The sequence below is a fragment of the Xenopus tropicalis genome, chromosome 7, assembly GCF_000004195.4.
Source record: "Xenopus tropicalis strain Nigerian chromosome 7, UCB_Xtro_10.0, whole genome shotgun sequence".
Lineage (NCBI taxonomy): Eukaryota > Metazoa > Chordata > Amphibia > Anura > Pipidae > Xenopus > Xenopus tropicalis.
Window position 1 is genome coordinate 107,276,434 of NC_030683.2, and position 22,612 is coordinate 107,299,045.

Consider the following 22,612-nt stretch of genomic DNA (forward strand, 5'->3'; position numbering starts at 1 on the left):
TATTTTTTTTAACCAGTCTTTCTGGTAAGTCTCCCTACTATTCATTTACACTTTAGTCTGGTCACGAGGCTTAGTAACATCCAAGGAAAGATATTAAAGGGGTGCTTCACCTTTAAATTTACTTTTAGTAGGTTCAAATGTACTTTTAATATGTTTCAAATGCCTTATTCCTAGCAACTTTGCAATTGGTCTTTATTATTTATTTCTTATAGTTTTTGAATAATTTGCCTTCCTCTTCTGCATCTTTCCAGCTTTCAAATGGGGGGTTACTGACCCCAGCTGCCAAAAACCTGTTGCTCTGTGAGGCTACAAATTTTTTTTATTATCGTTACTTTTTATTTAGACTCTCCTATTTATATTCTGGTCTCTCAATCAAACCACTACCTGAGGTAAACAAGACCCTAGCAACCAGATAGCTGCTGAAATTCAAAACTGGAAATCTGCTGAAGGAAAAGCTAAATATTGATAATAAAGATGAAAACCCAATAGCAAATTGCCTCAGAATATCATATCATACTAAAAGATCTAAAAGATACTATCATATCATTTAAAGGTGAACAATACTTTTAAATTACTTTACATTTAGCCTGTTTTGTTTTTTTCCCGACTGCTGTTTGATCAGACAGTTGTTTTCTGCCCAGCTGACACTGTGTTTTCAGTGGAACAGTGTACCACCTCGTTCAACAAATAAGGCTTGAGAGGAACACTTTTTAGTCTGTTGTATAATTAAGATACAGTATGTCTATATTTATTTTATATTCTTGAGCTAAACAGGGATAAATTAAGGAAAAGTGAAGCTACTCAATGCTTTTAGCTTCCAGAAATACACTTTCAATTGCAGTTGCGTTTACATCTGGAATTAAAATCACTAAAAACTGCTTAGAATTATATTTCCTTTCATTATACTTTTTTTTTTGTATTTGGGAAACATAATCCTTTAATAGTGTTGCAAGTAACAGAATTCAGTTTTACGGTGCTATAGACTGAAACGTAATACAGTATCCAGCAGTAATGAGAGCAAATCATTCCCCTCTCTCCAACCCAATATGTAAGATACTACCCATTAGCTAGGTAAGAGAAAGCACAATTTCACACACTTTGTATATTTGGAGTACAGGAAAGAATCACAAGGTAAGCCCACACAGAATAAAAAAGGACAACATTCAAAATGAGAGTTTTATTTACAGGACACACAAATAAATTTGTTTTACAAAAACATTTATAAAGCTTTCTTTGAAAGCCTAATTTTTAACTTTTTTTTTTTTTTAAATAAATCCTTGCTTGAATTTATGCTTTATAATAAATCCTAATTTAAGTTTCCACTTAAATACAGGGATGACTGGCAAAAATAACACAACTGTATGTATGAACATTCAGGAAGGAACTTTTTTGAATGAAAATCTGTAATTTAAGACCAAAAACATATCCGCAGTCCACACGTTTAGCGCTAGTGACATTAAGGTTATTTGTTCCTTTTTCGTGGCCTCGCAATTTCTTAATAAGAAAAGGACATGGAATGCTAGGCTTAACTTTAACACACTTCTAACCAACTTTTTAGGTTTTCTAGACCTAAGCCGAATACTTTTGGGTACACATTGTATTTTCAATGGTTAAATGAAGTCATTTTAGTTCTATTATATAGTATATGGATATATTGCTATCACTTCTCTTGCTAATCAGGGATGCAACAAATCCAGGATTCAGTTTGGGATCCAGCTGAATTATAGCATTCAGCTGATCAGTTGAGGACAACTGTTTTTGTCCCAGTTAAGCCAATTTTGAAGCATTACGCTCAACCTGGAATATGCATATCAGCTATCTTATTTGTATGGTCTGAATCTTTCAATTTGGCTTTTGGCAAAACTGAAAATGATGGATTTGGTGCACCCCTATTGCTACATAACTACAGAAAGAATGTAATATGATTGATCATAACTATATTTCTAAAATATGATTCTTTTGTGGGCTTTTCAAGTGAATGCAAAATTACTATTTAGCTACTACATAAAATAACACAATGCAATTTTCTTTTTAAATTTAGTCATTTCAAAATTAGCCTGAAAAACAGAGTAGAAACTAAAAGTTTTCAGGATTTCACAATCACCATCCCTGATTTGTTTTATAGAATATGTTAATTTGAAACTTAACCAAACACACGGATGGCATAAACTCCACAATGAATGCCCCTTGCTAAGCAGCACTAATTTAAGCTTCCTACATCTTGATCCACAACAGGTTAGAATTTCTCTTTTTGTGCTTTTTTTTTGTTGTTGTTTCCTCAATACCTTAAGGTCCATAGCCCATAGTAGTAAAATGGAGAATCTGACAAGTCAAAATTAAAGATTATAAGATTCTCCAGCAGGTTTCATTCTAAGTGATTGCCGCAATACCTACCAGATGTACCAATATCAATAGACATGCCTTTTGTAGCAGTCATAGCGGATTCACAATTTGTTCTGGCAGTTAACAAAAACTATGGTTGGACCCACAGAAACACTTGTATCATAACATACCTTTTGTTTAGAGGTAATTAAGCAAATCAGACCCAATTAACTTACCAAATATGTAGTACAACTACAAGAATAATATTGCACCACCGGAATATATAGTTTTTACTGCCAGCTCTTACATAGTTTCCTTCCCAATAAACCAACTTTTATGAATTACTACTGTACTCTTCAGAATTAACAGCACCTTTAGCTTTTAGAAGCATATGAGAAATAACTGCTGAATGCCAGTTGAAACTTTAAAGTCTCTATATTCCTGAAAAAATAGCAGGTACAGTACAGTCACAAATTCTGGAGAATGTATACAAAAGATGTTTAGTCATATGGTTGAGATACATTGTCTAGCAGAAGTCTTCGACCTTCTTCATAATCATCTTCATCTACATTAACCAGGAGCTGTATGGTTTCCTGTCCTACAGCCTCTCTAAGAGAATCTGTGATGAAAACCCCTTTCAGGGCCTCAAGCAGGGAACCATTCATATAATCAGTCCAGAATGCATCCAGGTAGGAAATCTCAGAGAACTTGATGTCACAAATAATTGAGCCAAGGTCCCGGGATTTCAGAACCGTGTTTGACTGGCTGAACAGATCAAACTGCTTCTCCAACAGGTTCTGCTTGACAGACAGCACGTTTTGACTCAAGACTGAGTCATGTTGGCAGTACTCTGCTCGCACACGTAAGCGTATTCCTAGAAGAAAGGGCAACGGGACAAAGGGAGAAAGGGGAAGGGAGGAGAAAAACAGAATCTATTAAAATTGGGAATTTAAGATTACAGACATTCATTCATGAATGAAATTAGGTCATGCAAGAATTAAAACTTGGTAACTTAATTTTTTTCTAGATAAGAAGGACCCAGTATAGCTCCAAAAAAGCATTAAGTATAACAATCAATAAAAGCATATAGGAGCAGGCCAACTTTTGAAATTTCAAATCCAGATTTCTTTAAAGTGCCATTTTCAGTGACATTTTCCATAAGGCCTAACATTAGGACAGCCCCTCTTACACAAAATGATGAAAGAAAACACACTGCAATAATTCTTAGCATGGTATACTGCTGGTTTGGCTCACTGAAGAGAACTGTAGCAACAGTTAGATTTAAAATGGTCAGCTGAATAAATGGTTCAGTCAGAACATTTATACTGGATTTGTTTTCTTCATACCGATTTCTTGGGTCTAAACCAAAAAAAAAATAGAAAAAAAAATCCTATGTCCAAAACAACTAATACAGGTATCTTTATAAATAAAATTGTCTTGTTACATACGCTTATTTAGTGATTTTTTTCCGCTTTATTTTTTCTTTTTCTTGTGGAAGGTCAACCTGCAGAAGTGTTTAACTGAGAGCGCATAATATCACATTTTGATAGTCCAATCATACAGCAACAGTTTCTCCCAAGTAAATTGCCATTCAAAGAAATAAAGTATAAAAATGGGCAATTATGTCAATAGGTTTTGGCCTTTTATCTCTAAACCAAATCTATTTATGGTGTGGCACACATGATGATTAGCATTTAAAATATTATTGTTAGAAGAAAAAAAGTAAAAGTTCAATATCAATACACTAAAAATATAGCTGAATATTGATTACCACATGGCATGACTGATTTTATCTCAAGTGTTCTAGTTGGTAAAGTCATATTTACAGAGCAACAGCCAATGCCAAGTAAAAAGATGGATGCAGCAACATTTGATTTTATGACCATATAAAGACTAGCTAATCCAGGGACAGGTGCCATCTACCCATTAAAATATCACAGAATAGACAACTGCCTGCATGCCTCCATCAGATAAGAATGCTAATGGATGATTAATGCTGTAGTGCAATATGCAGGACACCTACAATTGCTGATTTAGTAAGGATTGATTTGTTTGTGGGGAGAATAAACTACTTTGTATAAATAGTGCTAAAATAATAAAGATTTGTTTTGTATAGTCATGAGATTTTATAGTTACTAGAAGATGGGAGAAACGAGTATCTCAAGCTCACACCCAAGCAACAAGTATAACAGATGAATTCTAAAATCTGACAGAGCAAACAAACATCTTACCCTTTTGCTTAATGAAGTGACTGACAACAAAAGAGCTGATGAGTAATGAAGTGGAGAAAGCATTCTCTTTCTTTAATTTACACAATCTTTCTTACATGACACAATAGATTGCAAAGGAATTCGGTTTACAGAATGCAGAGTTTGCAGAACAATTTGTAAAGGCATGGAATTGTATTCAATATTGCACATCTAGTAACAGTTGCTGGATTTCAAGTACATGATTAACAGGCGTGCTTCTGCACAATGAAAAGAGACATAGCACTGGAAAGTATGGCAGCCACTGTAATGCTGCTATGTTCAATTGGGTTTTTTTAAAGCCATTTTCTTTGAGTAATACTTGCTGTATGTTGCAATTTGCACCAAGGAAGCACAACATGCAGGATTCAACAGAAATGACAGTATTTATCAGAAATCAGCAGCACAGTCCTTAGCATCCTTTCAGTGAAATCTTTATTAGAATTGACAACACTTGGGATGCTCTTGCGTAAGTGATACATAGTGACCATATAAAGGTTGCTGCTAGTTTTAATATTCTAAATGATATACAGTATTTGGCCAAATCCTAAAGCAATGTATTTAGTATTTTACTTGGCAGTGTATTCCTATCTTTTAATACCAGAAACCCATTGCAGCATTGGGTGCTATACACTAAATAGCCAGTATACATAGACTGCAATACAAAATTCTGGACAAAGAAAGCTGCTAGAAACCCAGTTGTACCAAATGTAAATTGTTTAATGCAGTTGTATAAGATGTATTGCTGCTCACTGGTTGTAACAATGCTTGCTTTCAGCATTATTCAACTGCAGTAATATTAAAGCAAATGATTTTCTGTTGCAAAGGAAAGAAAGATACTGCCATTGTGCATATGAAGCTTATATTTTAAGTAAAATTACACTGTTTAACACAGCCCATGTGTAAGAGCAGGCTTCAATTTTCAGGAAATGTCTCTTAACTAGCTTGTGCCATTTATATATTTGAATCAGGTTAAGGCAATACCATAAAACTCACACAGCCATTTCTGTTTACCATTCCATGCACGGAACCTGTACCACATACCGAGTAAATAATCAGTACTTGTAGGTTTTTTTTTTTTATAAAAAAAAAAATACCTCTAACGTTACATTACAGATAGACAGGGAGACATGTTTTCAGAATCCAGCAACATCAATATTCAAGTAAAGGTGCACATACACAAATTGATAAAAGCTGCCATCTCAGCCCCTCCAGACCAAGTTGTCAACATTTTGGCCCATGTATGGTGCCATTCTAATGTCTTTTTTACTGATATGTGCCAGAAAATCAGGGCAGGTTACAAAATCATATGAGAACCATATCCCTAGGCCCCCATTCTGATCAAATTGTTGGCCTGGGGATCAGATGATCAGATCAGCCCAATGTCTTCTTGTCCAAATAGTGGATCTTACAGTGCAGGACCACCTTAAATAGAGCTTTGTTCAAGAATATAATTTTGGGAATACCTTTTTCTCAAGGAGTGCTTGAAAGTCTAGCCAGTCTGTGATCACACAGTAATGTAAAAATGCTTTGTTCTCTTTACATATCTTGTGTCTAACATCCAAAAGAATTAACCATAAAAATACAAAAACTATTGATAAACCAATATTTTTAAACATTTCTTTTTAGGACAAAAACTTTTTTCTGGTTGTGTTTTATTTTCCTCTATACTAACCCCATTGTGACAGTAATGCTGTGGTGGTCTTTGTGTTAAAAACATACTGCAAATACATAAATAGATAAACACAGTATGCAGTCACTAACACAAAGGGGTTATAAATAAACAGCAAGTATGTGTGATAAAACCAAAATATACACTTCAAAACACTCTTTTATCATTATAAGGTGATAATAGAACAATACAATATTTAAAAAGATAAATCAGGTTAAAAAATTGAATATCATTGGCTGTCCAAAACTTTTCGATGATGGTATTCATGGCACCTAAGCCAGCTGAGTAACACAATTTTCTGTAAAATTTGGCAGCCATGGCCTGATTCCTAATAGCACAGTAACAGATCCAAAACAAACTCTTTCCCTTTTATTAAAGGGACCACAACCAGGAGAAAGCTGAAGACATGTTAGGTTTTGCAATATTCGTAACATAATTGTCCATGTTGAGATGCTTATTGTAAAATGTTGAGCAGGTCGTATATAGAGCACAGACGGAAGCAGAAACAAACAAGCCTGTGTTTTGCTCCCAAGTTTACCATTGACTTGCAGTGCCAGAGACTGTCAGAGCAGCTAGTTAAGGCTTTTTTCCATTGGCGATCTTAACTGTGAACCGAGAGAGACAGATTGAGCTTTTGACATTTACAGCACAGCACTTTTCTAATAGGTAGCAAGTAATGTTTTTAACAATGTAAGAACATATTTATTTGAATATGAAATTTCCCGCTAAATGAACTAAATATGTTGAGGATCAGCAGATATCAGAAAATAAGGTCTGCCAGTGACAGCCTGCTCATCTGTCACATAACTTGAAGTATGAGGTCTGTTATGAACAGTCACCACTAAGGATCCCAAACATTTTAAAGTAGGAGTCATCAATCAGAAATGCTTAATGGGTCCAGCTCTGGATTTGTAATTCTATTGAAGCTGCTTACAGAATTCACAAAGAATACTGCAAGCCCTATGTGGTAAATGTCTGATAATAATGAGAGTTATTAATGGATCCATAAGAGAAACATTGATACCAATATCATTACAGTAATTTTAGGACAAATGCTTAAACATAACCCTATATTTCTGGTATCTGCTGCGCTAAGCATCAGAACAGAAATATTTGTAAATCCCGATATTAATTACACAAGAATTTACAAAATTTACTAAATATATATTTAGGTTAGAAAAAGCTAACAATCCCCCAAAAATTCAAACTATAGCATACAAATAAGCAATGGAGGATCTGAAACACCTTAAAAGTGTTTTGAGTAGAATAGGTTCCTGTAAGCACATTTATTTTATACTCTCCCTAAAAGGGCCTACACAGATCCTTGCAGTGCCTAGGTAGTGATCATGCTAATTGGTTTCATTAACTGCATGCAAGGAGAGTAAGAGATGAAAGGCACTATTGGCATGGCACTTATATCAGAGGGAATGCCTTCCCTTAGCAGTTCCTTGCTATTAGAATGCATACATTTACCTTTGTGGTGCGCTTGTTTGAGAACTGAAGAGCGCATGATCATTTCGTTATTTAAGAGACTTTCTCTCTTAACCATCAACCTTTGCTCAGAACACCTGGAATTTAAATTTTAGAGAAAGGTCGGCTGAAGAGAAAAGCAACATTACACCAAGACATAGCAAATGCTCAGAGGACAAGTCTGAAGATAAAAAAAAAAAAATATATAAGCTATAATGAAAGGAACTGACTGGACTTCCTTAAAGGGACAGTAAAACTGAGACTACTGCAAAAAATGTGTTGTAACATTAGGCATTTGTGCAAAAGAAACCATTTTTTCATGTCAGTGTCAATTATATAAAGGTCATTATATAAAGAGGGTTTATTAATTTGTCTAGATATATTTTGATGCAAAGTAACTTTCACACTAGTAACATGAACTTATTTAGATACAGCAGATTTTACTAAAGAATCCAGCAGAAAGTCACATTCTATTTCCTATGCTTGAAAAATAAATGGTGTGCCAATTATGCCAGTTGCATCAGCCATCTGCTTCGTCACTAAGCCTGTTGAAGCTAAACTATGCATATCAATAATGTTTTAGTCCTTTTAAATGTAACATTATGTTGGCACATCCATCCCTTCTGTAAGCCACAGTAGACCCAAAATTAAACAACTGTGGCCTGTGATAAGGAACCCACGGCTAATGGCTAAAAGCATAGGTAAAGTAAAATGTTTTGGCAACACCTGAAAACAATAATGCTTCCCTTCAAATCTTTTTTATGTGATGCAATCTCTATGTCCTCGCCCCACATACATAAGCATGAGGTAACTGTTTATTTAGGGATAAATCCAAAATATTACAAACTTATCAAGTATCTGTAAAAATTGAAAGCCCACAAAGGTGGCATTTTACAGCCAACTGACCAGACATTTGTTGTTAAATGTAATAGGCCAGTACAGGGAATTTAGGACTTAGAATTACAAGTTGTATACCTTGAAAATTCTACTAGAAATGGTGTGGTTGCCTCAAACTGGTAGAAGTTGAATTAAAGAGGGTTTTTATAATTCTGTGTAATTCATTGTTTCAGCTTCACTATAAAATATACTAAATGTTTCCATTTTAGTAGTTTTGTGTTTTAAAGTTTCAAGAGTCCTACAGTGCCCACCAGTTTAGTATCGAAAAGATAAGGTCAACAAAGCCCCTGATTTTAAGGGAAGGTGCATAACACAAAACACAGGGGGTAGAGGCACAGACATCACACCCTAACCTACCAGTTTTAAAAACAAGAAGATCCCTTGCCATGACATAACATTCAGGAGATACACAGGGCATTCTTTGTGGAACCCTGTCATTATAACTTATCTTGGATACATGGTTTGACATTAGGATCATATTGCATGCAGCCTGCAGACATTTTTCTGAGAGTTTCTTATGGCTCTTTGCTTGCAGTTGAACTGCAAGTCTGAGTATGCATGCTTAAAAAAAAAATGTATATGTATATCAAAGCATTGGCATTAGACCAAGTGCTCAGCAATGAAAGAATTAAATGATAGTGGGTGTGCCAAAAAGTATTTAAGCACAATTAGGAAAAAGGCCATTATATCCCCCTGAAACCAGAACATAACTATGCAATGTGATCCATTCAAGTATGTTACAACATGTTTTTTTTAAGTACTCATTTCAGTACTGTCCCTTTGAATCGCTAGCTTAGAATGTCTAGGAGTTGAAAATCAATGAAGGAATAGCTTCAAAAAGTAAAATTTTCTCGAACTGACCATGACATTGCTTAACAGAGACCAGATTATGCACTATGCGGGCAATGTCACCTGAAGTAAAAAATATATTGATAACTACACAGAATATATATATATTTAACCCATTCACTGCCAAGGGGTATTCAAGACATTAAAAACAGTGAATTGTATAACCCCTTGGTAGCAACAAGGATCAAGAAACACAACACCGAAGAGTTGAAAGGTCTTACTGTTTCATCCACGAAGCTATCAGAAGTTTGACGTAATTAAGTATTTTTAATTTTAATCAGTGATTGTCTTCTTTAGCACCCATTTCCTGCAAATCGTTGAAACGTGAGAAATATTGCAGCACAGAAATATTAAACAATGGTTATAAAAATGCGTTTGTGCTACTCTGAGATCAGTTGTGAGAGAAGTTGTGTGAGCTGGAAACAGTATAATATTTGCAAATGCTTTTAGAGGCAACCATTATACTGGGGAAAGTTTTTAGGTTTAGTTAAAAAAAAAAAATGCTTGAATGTGCCTCTTGAAGCACAAAAGGGGCTTTGCATAGATATAACCCAGATAGCCTTTCCATTTTATATTATTAGTCATGCATTTTTAAAGCACACAGAATGAAGTTGCTTCAGATTGGTTATTTGTTTTGCAGCCTGCAGAAACTGTTATGAAAGACTGAGACAAAGCCCTAAAAAACTGAATGGGGGGATCAGGCAACAGACAGATGCTGCGAATTGGAGAAGTAATATGGTTTGGGTATTTTGGTTTAGTGTTTAGAAAATGCAAACCATTTGCAATGGGGTCCGCAAAAAAATTACAGTGCAGAAGCATTTCTACCTCTTTTTCTACCTCTCTGACATGTCATGAAAAGACAAGTGAAAGTTTTGTGTTAAAATAAAATAATAGGACTGATATTGTCACCATAAATATTATTTGATTAATTATACCTAAAACGTCCAATAACTTGCTGTTTGTACCAATGAACAGGGAAATACTCTGAGAAGAGCAAACAAGATCTCAGCAATGGCACTAATTAAATCAGTTTTCCATAGGATACAATAAAAGTTTTTAAGTGCCAGAAACATCAGTTGTTTGCAAAATCACTATATTATTTGACTTGATCTTCATTTTGCTCTCTGTGGGCAATAAACAATGCAGTGAGGCAGTGGTGGAAATTCTCAGATAGTTAGAGCTTTCTTCAAAAGCGATATGGAAGAGCAAGTTAATTCAACCATATAAAGACAAAAAATCTTTACAATGTGTTGAAGGCCAGTGGTAAAAATTTGTTAGTGAAATGACACAAAAGAGATACAGATTCTGCCTTCAGAAGGTAAAGGCAACAATGCTGTAGACACACAAGAAGTACATAAGTGTTTAAACTACAGAACCTTAGTACTAAACCACATAAAGCAACTGAGCCATTGAGTTTCCACAGTTAGGGATATTTGACAAGAGCAACTAGTAAAGTTTAACTAATTCTTACATAATTTTTGCTCTTGATGTGCCTATCTTTATATAAACCCCTTTAAATGCCAGCTTGTCTTATAGTTTATAGCTGTTGTAATAATATTTTCTTTAAGTGGGAAAAAACTATATGCATAGGTTTCCCACCTTTTACAGTAAGATATTTACTTCCATTAGATTATGGCCAAAGACATAGCCTGAATACAACTTACCACATGTTACTTTGCTCTGGTTAATTGGATTCTGCGAGGGAGTGTTGCTCGCTTTATTTCTCTTTGGTTTGGGGCAGCGACCCCTTTTTTGAGTCCCGCTTCTCTTTCTTTTGCTGGCGTTAGACCCTATAAAGACAAAAAAATCAAAATGGAATAGATAAAACAAATATTGGACGCATAACGTTCAACAAAATGCTACAATAAAAAAATCCTATAAAGTTTGGAGGAATGGCCAAGAACTATATAATTTACAGTTCTGTATAACACGTTAACAGTAAAATTTCAAGACGTCTCACTTTCAATCACAAATTGCTAAGGCAGTTTATTTATATTTGTCCAAATACCAAAATCTTCACATGGTCTGAAGTCACATGTTTTTAAGGGCTTAAATTTGACAAGCTAAGCACTCGTACTCTGCTAAATCCAGCCAAAAAAAGATTGGAGTCAGATAAATCCTAAACCAAATCCGGGTTGGTGTGTACCTACAAGGAAATAACCCATGATCATCCTTGCCATATATCCTGTACAGTAAGACATTACTCTGCAGAACTGAAGGCTTATTTTTTTTATGCCCCAAAGGGCCTGCATTTATTTTTCATTGTGTGGGAAAATATAAGGCCTGGTTAGCCATTTTTTTACATTTAAGCAAAAATTACCTGTTTCCCAGTTTTCTTCACTGGTGCCTGAAGGGGTTGGGTTAAGACATTTATCCATTTGCTTGTCAGAATCCAATATAGATGGGCCATGTGTATACCTCTCAGGGGACACTAAGATAAAACACAATGAAAATCACAATGTGAAAAAAAGGCAATAGGTAATGTAAGATTTAAAAATACATAATTTCAATGCTGGTTATAATATCATGTTTTTAGTGCAAGTCTTTGGCTTAGTGCTGTATAAACAGAACATTTTCTTACTAATAAACTACCCTAACACCAAACTGGCACATTTTACATAGAGCTCAAAGGGACATTTAAAGACACTTATCTGTAATATTGCTCATTTGTTTCATTTGCTTTCAGTTTTAAGCTTGCTCATGTTGCTACTGTGGCTCTTAGGCAAATTAAAACCAACACCTTCAGCATTAGAATTATCAGCCCTGTAGCATCAGCATCAACAACATATATAAGCAATTCCTGATAATATAGGACTGAAGAACCTCTGGGTCCATAGTTCAGTTTATAAAACACAGCATTTATATCCATATTCAATTTTAGGCTCTAGTTCTCCTTTAAACAAATTCAGGATATATGTAAGGGTCTAGTGGACTTTAAATTTAGGGTTTTGTAATACAAAGTATTTAGACTGCCATCGTAGCGATTAAAATAAACGCACACAGACCAATATAAGCGGATGATGGACTGAGTTGGCAGCTTATTGGCCTGTATATTGGGGCCCTCTGACAAGCCTGCCCAACCGATTTCTGTCCGGAAATCAGGCAGATATCAATCAGCAGGTTTGTAAATCCTGTCAGGGTGGGAATGCATTGGCTTGTTGATTCAGCCCAACGGCCTGCATTCCTGTCACTATGATCTGATATTTTGGCCCATGTCACTCACCACAAGGGAAGTCTGCTCTCGTCTGGTGGCCTTGCCAAACAAGCTGATATTTCAGTGTATGGCCAGCTTAACTTGACACTTATTTTATTGGAAAAAACTATAAGTAGCCTTTGGCACAGTCAACAACTTAAAAATGCTCTCTGGCAATTTAAAAAAAAAAATAAAATCAATATTTTTTAAATTTTGGTATCCTAAAGCAAAGGATGTGTTTTATCTTGAACACTGCCAATCCCTGTAAACCAGGGTATCTGTTTTAAGGAGATAATAATATCTGTGTAGCCAAACCCTTACCTTCCCTTTACTACAGCCTTTGTTAACTTGGTGATGAAAAGCTGCTTATCATAAAGAAATTACTGGTCTAAAAATCAATTTGTTTTACTGCCTACTCCTTGCCAAATTTCTCATTTAATGCAAAGTAGAATAAATGCAAGGTAAAAAAAGCCTCATTTAAGTGACATGTATTTGGTTTGGCTCTAAACTAACAACAGAAAATCAAATTGTACAAATGTTATAAACATTAAAGATGAGGTATTTCTCTTTTTGGTGTTACTAGCCCTTTAAGTTGTAGAATGTAAAACAATTATCTTTGCAATTTTTAAAAGGCACAGCCTTGGCTTTTCTCCGTTTCTGTTTTCTCCGCAAGTGAAGAGAAGCCAAGGCGCTTCCTGTACTCATGGAATTGGCCTACATGCAGACAGATGGAGAGATAGTAGCAGGGAAATAGGCACATATCCGCTCAGTGTGTCTGGACACAGGACCATACCGTATCTGTCAGTGCAGAGACACAGCAGATTGGATGGGGGTGCATTGGCTTCTCTCTGCCTGCAGAGTAATTGCAGGAGGATAGCGGAGACTGCTCCTCATGAGCCATAGTGACTGCAATTGTAGGCGGGAAGAAGTCAAGGCTGCACCTTGTGCCCTTAGCCTAACTGTACTGCAGGTTAAGTATCACATAATAGTAGTTTATTACCTGTGCGGGGTCTTTTCATGGAAACATATGGGAGCAGGTCATGACGTGTTAATACACGTAACAGTTGCAAGAGATGTGTAAAGTTGCTCTCATCACATTTTCCCATTCTCTCAAGTTTAAGCAGTAGCTCAGTCCCATCCTTGGGTTGAAGATCTGGAGAGTCCAACTTATTCTCATTAAGTGTCCTACTGTCACGATTCAACCTTTGCCAAGCTGATAGCAAGGCACTGTTAGGCATTGCTTCACCACTCTCGTCTTCAGCTGTCCATAGCTGGGGATCCAAGGGATGTGTAAAGGGGTGTGTTTCATGGAGCAGGAAAGATAGGGCATCAATGTCACTTTGTGTTAGTTGGGAACCAACTATGTCAAACATGCGATGAAGGGAAAGCATGCCATAGTAGTCCAGGCACTCATCCTCTTCCCATGGCTGACACAGGACAGGCCTTTTCCTGCCAGGCATTTTGGACAGATTATCTCAAATAAAGTACTTGCTGTCACAAAATCAGTCCACGGCAACTTAAAAGAAAAAAAAAGAACCTTGCAGTTATTCATTATGGAAATCCTTTTTGGCAAGTTAGTAACAATAGAAAAAAAACATCTGGCTAAGAAGATATATGTTCTTTACAGTACTTCAGCTGTTGCTTAGCTACAGAAGGGCCTCTCTCTTGGCATTGGAATTCAGAAAAAATACTGCTTGGAAATACATGCTCTATATGACAGGTTTCAAAATGTGACACCCCCCCCCCCCCCCCCCCATTTATTGCAGAGAATAAGGAGGAGCAAATACAATGGCAATTTGAGTGAAATTGTGGACAATTCTTCAAACTGAGTACACCTGGGATTACTGGGATTATAACAGGTATATATTTTGAATATCTCTGACCTTCTTATGCACTAAGGAGGCTTAAACTCAAATAGTTTGAAAAAACAAAACAAACATCTGCTTTAAATCAATATATTTAATAGAATATTTAAACTTACCATTCACTTGACTGTGGGGTTAAAATTACAGCCTCACTGATCCATAAAGCTGGTTCAGATACATATCAAAGGCTGGAAAATCAAGGCAGCATAGGATACTATTAACCATTTATGTGGTCTGTGCAGGCCAGCCATGTAATAACTGTGGGCCTAAGAGCTAAGTGATCAAATCAACCTGATTTGGCCTACACTTGAGTGTGCAAGTCAGGAATGTATCCTCTTGTTTGCAACACCTGCCAAATAAGCAAAACTTGCTGTATATGGCTAGTATTAAGGCAAGAAGAAGTTTGTTAAAGGGGTTGTCTACCTTTGAGTTAACTTTTGGTTACAATTAAACTGTAGCTTCACAGAGCAATAGTTTTTTGGTTCAAGGATCAGTGACCCCCATTTGAAAGCTGGAAGAAGTTAGATGAAGAAGGCATATAATTCTAAAGCTATGAAAAACAAATGAAGACTAATTGAAAAGATGCTTAGAACTGGCCTTTCTATAACATACTAAAAGTTAACGCAAAGGGTGAACCACCCCTTTAAGTAGCAATGAAAGTCCTCCAAACTAAAGCCTTTTTCACAAAAATATTGGCATTTTACAGACTAAAACTCCAAACCTTGCCCCCCTAACATGCAGGTGCTTTGCAGGGGTAAGAAAGGAGGTAAAGATAGTCACTGAGTAGTAATGTTTTAGAGGAAGCAGGAAGATTGACAGCTTTGTGTATCAGTTAATGCTATATGCTGAAGCCTGATGTGAATAGCACACCTAAGAGACATTCTGGAGAAAGAAGTGTTAGCGCTCCTCTGATGCACCTTCATATAATACACAGAGATTTAATAAGATTGTTCCTCCACAAAGTGCTGAACGGGGCCCCTTTTTCTTAAGAAGCAGAAACCTGGTGAGATTTACTGGTGCTGCGCTGTGAATGGAATTCCAAATGATCAATAAACCAAGAGTATTCCCATCTTTAAGATGCTCATTAATCACTCTTGACTTCATTACCCCACAAGTGAATCATATATATTCAACATCCTGACAAAAACGCCTTAATAAGGACACAGAAAATATAGCTCATTTCTGTCAATCTATAAATATACAACAGGTGTATATTCAGCACAGTTCTGATCAATGATTCTATGCAGCTGTTAATAATAATGCAATGCCCTGGAGTATCTTCTAAGTGCAGATAAAGCCTGCAAGTTCAGCCACACATACATACACATACATCTGTTAAAGAGAGCTCCCAGCCACAGTTCAATGATACAAAAGGCCACCCAAACATATACCTGCCATCAAATGACTCAGCTAAATGTGGAAGCTAGTCTGATGGTGCCTTCAACATGTTTCAATAGTGACATGTCCATCCCTGTTCTTTTTGTCAGTAGTTCATACAAATACATAAGGCTGGGCCCAATTCAGATTTAACATTGCATCCAACAGGAATACTATGTTAATTACTGCAAATATAAACTACCGCTAAAAAACAGAGCCAGACCAATGGGTTCTAGCACCCAAGGCAAGATCCAGCCATTACTGTCCCTGGCCCCTGCTCGCCACCTGGCTACAGAGGCCTGCAGCCAAATCCTATAAGAAAAATAAGCACACTATGGGGCTGATTTACTAACCCACGAATCCGACCCGAATTGGAAAAGTTCCGACTTGAAAACGAACATTTTGCGACTTTTTCGTATGTTTTGCGATTTTTTCGGATTCTGTACGAATTTTTCGTTACCAATACGATTTTTGCGTAAAAACGCGAGTTTTTCGTATCCATTACGAAAGTTGCGTAAAAAGTTGCGCATTTTTCGTAGCGTTAAAACTTACGCGAAAAGTTGCGCATTTTTCGTAGCGTTAAAACTTAACGCTACGAAAAATGCGCAACTTTTCGCGTAAGTTTTAACGCTACGAAAAATGCGCAACTTTTTACGCAACTTTCGTAATGGATAGGAAAACTCGCGTTTTTACGCAAAAATCGTATTGGTAACGAAAAATTCGTAAAGAATCCGAAAAAATCGCAAAACATACGAAAAAATCGCAAAATACCGATCATTACGAAAAAAACGCAATCGGACTCCATTCGACCCGTTCGTGGGTAAGTAAATCAGCCCCTATGTATTCAGAAAAGAACAGAATTTGTGTCATGTTTTACAATAACTGGAACAAAGCCTTTGAAAACCATTATAAGAGAATTAAGGACATGGGGTCTCACCATTTGAGACAAGGCTCCAGGTGCACATGCCCCAGGTTATCAGTTTATGGGAGGCTGGAATACACTTTATGTTTAAATGAAGCAGGCTGGCACAAATTGTACCATCAGAGTACAGATAATGCAGTAAGAAAAATATCTTGATTTGTATAAATAAATTATTAAAAAAATCCCAAGACACAAGCCTTACATGTTTTGTGTCTTAGTGGCTCTTAGTGATGAGCTTATGATGAAGTGCCCCTTTTTATTTTTACAAATAAGAATATTATTATAACTGCATTATCTTTACTCATCAATAATAGTTCATGATGGTTTGTGCTGACCTGATTTGTTTAAAGAGAAAGTGTATTCCTTTGGAAACCACTGGCCAAACAATGGGCCTGAAACTACAGGCAGGTAGTGTTATGTTTTCATATATTTGTTATTTTGGTTTTCACTTAAGGCAATATTGTAAAGTCATGCTGCTAAAAAATGTAAATGGTCAGCTCCCATTCACAAAACATACTGTTTTTAAATGGTACAGGACAAATAATGTGTTTTAAAGTTTTTATAATTTAAAGTGGGTTATTTCCACTTATTTTTCCACTGTTTCTTGTGTATAGTTCTGTTATAGAGAAGCCATTACAATTTGATACATAAGTTGCTGGTAATGCTTTCATTTAAAGAAAATGCTTAGTAGGGGCATAGTTTAATCAATGTTTGTAACAGTTTAGAGAGCAACCTTTTATTGAGCTGTTACAGAGAAAACAAATGAATTGTTAAAGTGCCTTGTGCATATTGCTGCCCCTGAGTTGCACATGGTGCCTTTAGGTGCATCTCTTGCCCTCCCAGAATTTCAAACAACAAGCACAAGGTAGTGTTTTTTTTTTATTACAGAAAAAAGCAAAGCGGTAAAAAAATGAGGTGTTGTTTGTTAAACGAGAAATTGCAGGATATAAAGGAAATGGCAGTTGTATTTCACAGACTCTTGCCCATCAGTTTTTTGGATAATATATCCTGTAGTAATATTCTCAGTCCAACTAGAGATATGTAGTACCAAATAATGTAGGAAATGTCCACCTGCTAAAATTTATTTTCTTTGACCAAGAGAAAATCTGCAAATGGCTTATGACTTTTACTCGTGACCCACTCCTAACAAAACCAGATACAGCCAAAAGCCTTGGAGTTGGTTACGTGTGGTAAGCTCCAGTGAGCAGGGCCCTCCAGCTAGGGCTCCTGTAACAACCCGTATCAATATATAAGCTGTAGGTTTGGTGAATATACACCTTCTGCAGCAATACAGAATATGTTGGTGACTATTATTAATAAGTATCCTTAAAGTGTCATAATTTACAGACTCACATAATAATACACTGATACAGGTTTATTATTTTACCAGCTGCTTCCTGTTGTAAACAAAGTTCTTCTTAGAAAATGCTATATAATTTAGTTAATGCCAGTATAATTCTAAATTAAAGGAAGAAGGAATGAGCAATGCGTTTGTCTGAATTAAAACTCACTTAATTGCTGATGAATGATGTATAATCTCTGTAAAGCACTGTGGAAATATGTAGCTCTATATAAATAACAGGAAATAAAAATAAATAATAATTGCTCATTTATAACTCACTTAGGTGATAAAGATAGTAATCTTTAGATGTACATTTGTTGATTCTACATAATAACTGGATTAGTAGCAGCGTTCAGTTACCAAATAACCAGTTAACTTCCAGTTAACATTTATGCAGAGTCTAATCAATGATCATTTGGGCCCACACCACAGCCAGATAGTTTGGTCTCAAAAAAATTGTACCAAATATCATGGGGCACCCTGATTCAAGAATATAGTCTACTATCCATTGTGACACTAACTATGTGTGGAAAAAACCATCAGAATATCCCCATATGTTTGTGGGCACTGGTTTTCTGGCTATGACCACCTGGGCTGATTCTCGGCCTGCAGATAAACCTCTGTCCCTACACTCTGAATGGCCTTTCCATGTGCCCAAATGTTCACTCTGTATGCCTAAACTTGGGCTGACGTAGTGGCTCCAAGTGCAGGCACATGGAAAGGGTGTTTGGTGTGTAGGGGCTAATACTTTGCCTATGTTTATGCACAGGCCAATAAACAGCTTGCGTGCATTATTCATTCCAGGCTCTTCTTACCTCTTAACAAGGTCATAAACATCTGAACATGCTACTGTATCAGACAGTTTCTAAAAGGTCTAATGCTGCCTCCCCCTAGGGACCTCAGGATCTTGGCTAAACGAGCCTGTCTTAAAGAGATACTGTCATGATTTTTATGGTATACTTTTTATTTCTAAATTACACTGTTTACATAGCAAATAATTCACTCTACCATTTAAAATTGTATTCTTGAATGAATATATATATATATATTTTGTAATATGGGTGTGTAGGCGCCATCTCAGTGCATTGTGCCGTAGTCTAAGCTTTCAGAAGGAGCCAGCGCTACACATTAGAACTGCTTTCATGTAACCTATTGTTTCTCCCACTCCCATGTAACTAAAGGAGTCCCAAGCCGGACTTGGATTTCTTACTATTGAGTGCTATTCTGATATCTACTGGGAGCTGCTATCTTGCTCCCTTCCCATTGTTCTGCTGATCGTTGCTGGGGGGGGGGGGGGTGATATCACTCCAACTTGCAGCTCAGCAGTAAAGTGTGAAAGTTAATCAGAGCACAGACCACATGGTTGTGGCACCCTGGGAAATGAAGAATATGGCTAGCCCCATGTGAAATTTTAATTATTAAAAAACTGTGTAAGAGATCTGGGTAGAATATTCTTTTCTCTCGTTGAAGCCCCCTGGGGACAGAGTGAATTCTACAGTTCAGCAGCCACCACCCACTGCATCTATTTTTACAGCACCACATACGTACACAGTGCTTTACAAGACAAACAAAGTGGGGTATAGTAATTCTATGATTAAGTGTTTCAGTACACAGTTGGGATGAAGTCCCTGCTCCAAAGAGTTTAAAATGTTATAGATAAGGAGACAGACAAAAACAAAAAGGGGTAAAAACAAGTGTATAGGCCAAGAGTTTGTTACTGCAGAGGAAGACTTCCATTAAAACAGTGATGCCCAGCCAGTGGCTCACGAGCAACATGTTGGTCACCAACCCCTTGGATGTTGCTCCCTGTGGGAGCAGCAAATTTGAATTCCTGACTTGGTTGCATAAAAAATCACATGTACTGATAACCACAACCTCCTGTAGGCTGTCAGTACATATAAGGGCTACCAACTAACCAATAACAGCCCTTATTCAGCACTCCAGGAAGTTAAGGTAAAATGAACAGACTGAGGCCAAAGCAAGCCATAGGGAAATTGTGAAATCTAAAAAATAATTATTCTATCTAAAGTCACGGCTAGTTGATTATAATAGGGAATATAAGATATAGTAAGGGCAATAATTTTAGCTATACACAACATGAAGTTTAACTACTATGTATTAAGTAGCTGTATGTAGACCAGGGATCCCCAACCTTTTATACCCGTGAGCCACATTCAAATGGAAAAAGAGTTAGGGAGCAACACAAGCATGAAAAAGGTTCCTGGGGGTGCAAATAAAAGCTATAATTGGCTATTTGGTAGCCCCTATGTGGACTGGCAGCCTATATAAGACTCGGTTTAGCTTTACACTGGCTTTGTATACAACTAAAACTTGCCTCCTAACCAGAAATTCAAAAATAAGCACCTAGTTTGAGGCCCCTGGGAGCAACATCCAAGGGGTTGGGGAGCAACATATTGCTCAAGAACCACTGGTTGGGGATCACTGATGTAGACTGAAGGCTATTCATATCCAAACATGAATATAGGATATGATTTTGCAGAGATCTACTCAATTTTGGGGGCTTGGTGGACAAAAATATATTCTTACCCTAGAGCCAGCAACAATCTCTTTCCTTCAATGCCAGTTTATGGCTGAACCTGTCAACAAACCTGCTCTCATACTTTTGCTTAATAATTTACAGCACCTGAAACTCCCTAACCTATACAAATGTCTATTCCTACACACCTGAAGGGATGGTACCCCAATGTGAGAGGGGGACATTATTAATGCATTATTATTGAATCAATATAGATTGACAATTTGCAGCCCCATTAATGTCACTGCTAAACAACATTTGACTACTACATTTACAGCTAAACATCTCCAATGGTTTAACATTGTTTCAGTTCAGCTCGATCAGCTGCCTTCTGCTCCAGTGTTTCAGGGGCCAATAGTGCAAAGAATACGGACAGTCACGGATCTACATAGACTAAGTCCTTTACTACAACTTTAAAACCACAGAAAACGAATATATCGTTAAAACCCAGTTTCCAGAGTTCCACCACCAAAACGTTCTCCCACCAAACACTGCTAATAGAATATAAGTTTGTGTGCTAGCAGAGGCTGCTGGGTAGTTCAGCCGGAGGGCAAGCAGCCATGGGTAGGACAACCAACAGCTGGAGGGTATAGATTCCTCCTGCAGAAAAGTAGTTGCCCCAAAATAGCTAGGGAGGAACCAAACAACTCTCGGCAGCCATTTTGTAGCTACTGACAGGCATATCTCGCCATTAGCTTGGGAACAGCTGTTTTTGCTGACAGACTTAGCAACCCCTTCCTGCTTCAACAAACCTTCATTTTCTTCTCATACTCACCAAGGGAAAACAACTCCTTAACTGCCAATATCGAAGTGCAGCCGTGTCGCCCAACAACTCACCGAAACGAACTCGTCAACGATTCTGGTACCTTCCACCAAAACCTGCCACTGCGCTTGCCCGCAAAACAGCAACAAAACCTACGCCCCTTTCAGCCAAAACATGTTCTACGCATGCGCTAGAATTGTGAGGCTGATGGGAGTGCTGCGCTGTCACACACCTCAACCTGCCGCATACATGTGACTACCTAAAGGCTGCCCAGCCAATCACACAGAGCCAGCCGACGGGCTTTACATAAGAGCTATTCATAGAGAACAGATACGCATTATAGATTGCGTGACATGGCTGCATCGCCGTGAAACTGCGCAAATGTGACTAACGGTTGCTATGGAGTTCTAATAACAAGCGTGGAGATGAAACTAAACTATCGACTTAGCTTGTATTTGTTTAGTATTTAGATGACTCAGAGAAATGTCATATAAAAGGCTGAAAGTTTACACTAGGAGAACAACTAATAGATAACAATCAGACGTTTGTTGTTTAATTGCTGCCTGCCCATGGGTTGCTATGGTGACTAGATTTGTAACTTTGAACCCATGTTGCATAATGTTTGCTTTGCCCTTTATATAATGAAATATGCCATGACGTCCTCCACTGAGAATCATTGTTATGATGGGCTTGCTCCTTAATCTCAGGGTGTGTGCCATTGTTATCAAGGGTATCTCGGAATCACCATTTTTGGCCGTTTTAAGGAACATTGTGGGCATAAGTCTTATGTCATTATGGCCATGGCTAGTCCAAAGCATACAGCCAAAAACAAAGAACTAGGTACATTTATGAAGATTCTCATTCATCCAGGTGATGATAAATGAATTAAGTCTAAAGCAACTGGGGTTTCTGAGGCTTCTTGAAAATGTTTCACCACTCATCCAAGTTGCTTCTTCAATTCAAGAGAGTGTTAGGGAATTCCCCAGCATTGAAACCCTTGAGGGTAATACTGTACAGTCACAGACACCCAATTAGAATGGTTCCAATGAACTTATTCAGTTAGGTGTTAGCTGAAACTCACAGGGATGGTTTTCCACTCTGGCATAAACGGCTTTTTTCACACCATCTGTCTTCTGAGAAATCTGCCCTCCTATGTTG

General features: G+C 37.1%; 1 protein-coding gene across 3 annotated transcripts; it reads right to left on the bottom strand.

The window, feature by feature from the left end:
* Window positions 1–1,162: 1,162 nt before the first annotated feature.
* On the bottom strand, window positions 1,163–21,644 carry dedd2 (death effector domain containing 2). 3 transcript variants are annotated; one of them, XM_018095434.2, is made up of 6 exons: window positions 21,467–21,644; window positions 14,631–14,702; window positions 13,650–14,165; window positions 11,777–11,887; window positions 11,121–11,246; window positions 1,163–3,196 (listed from the first exon to the last, which is right to left on the bottom strand). In XM_018095434.2, exons 3-6 carry the CDS (start codon window positions 14,107–14,109, stop codon window positions 2,823–2,825), a joined length of 1,071 nt encoding a protein of 356 aa, XP_017950923.1. In that variant the 5' UTR covers window positions 14,110–14,165; window positions 14,631–14,702; window positions 21,467–21,644; the 3' UTR covers window positions 1,163–2,822. The 3 variants fall into 3 exon arrangements, with proteins under 3 accessions (XP_017950923.1, XP_012822197.1, NP_001072481.1); NM_001079013.1 differs by lacking the exons at window positions 1,163–3,196; window positions 14,631–14,702 and adding exons at window positions 4,590–6,845; window positions 7,714–7,808 and having other exon boundaries at window positions 21,467–21,634; XM_012966743.2 differs by lacking the exon at window positions 14,631–14,702 and having other exon boundaries at window positions 21,467–21,643.
* Between the last annotated feature and the right edge of the window lie 968 nt (window positions 21,645–22,612).

Bases quoted from the DNA above. Each gene is read 5' to 3' on its own strand.
- dedd2 (XM_018095434.2), bottom strand. From the start codon at position 14,109: ATGCCTGGCAGGAAAAGGCCTGTCCTGTGTCAGCCATGGGAAGAGGAT. The intron at 11,247-11,776 runs GTAATTTTTGCT...TTGTCTTTATAG, and splicing joins TGAAGAAAACTGGGAAACAG to GGTCTAACGCCAGCAAAAGA. The intron at 3,197-11,120 runs GTAAGTTGTATT...CCTTTCTTCTAG, and splicing joins CCAGAGCAAAGTAACATGTG to GAATACGCTTACGTGTGCGA.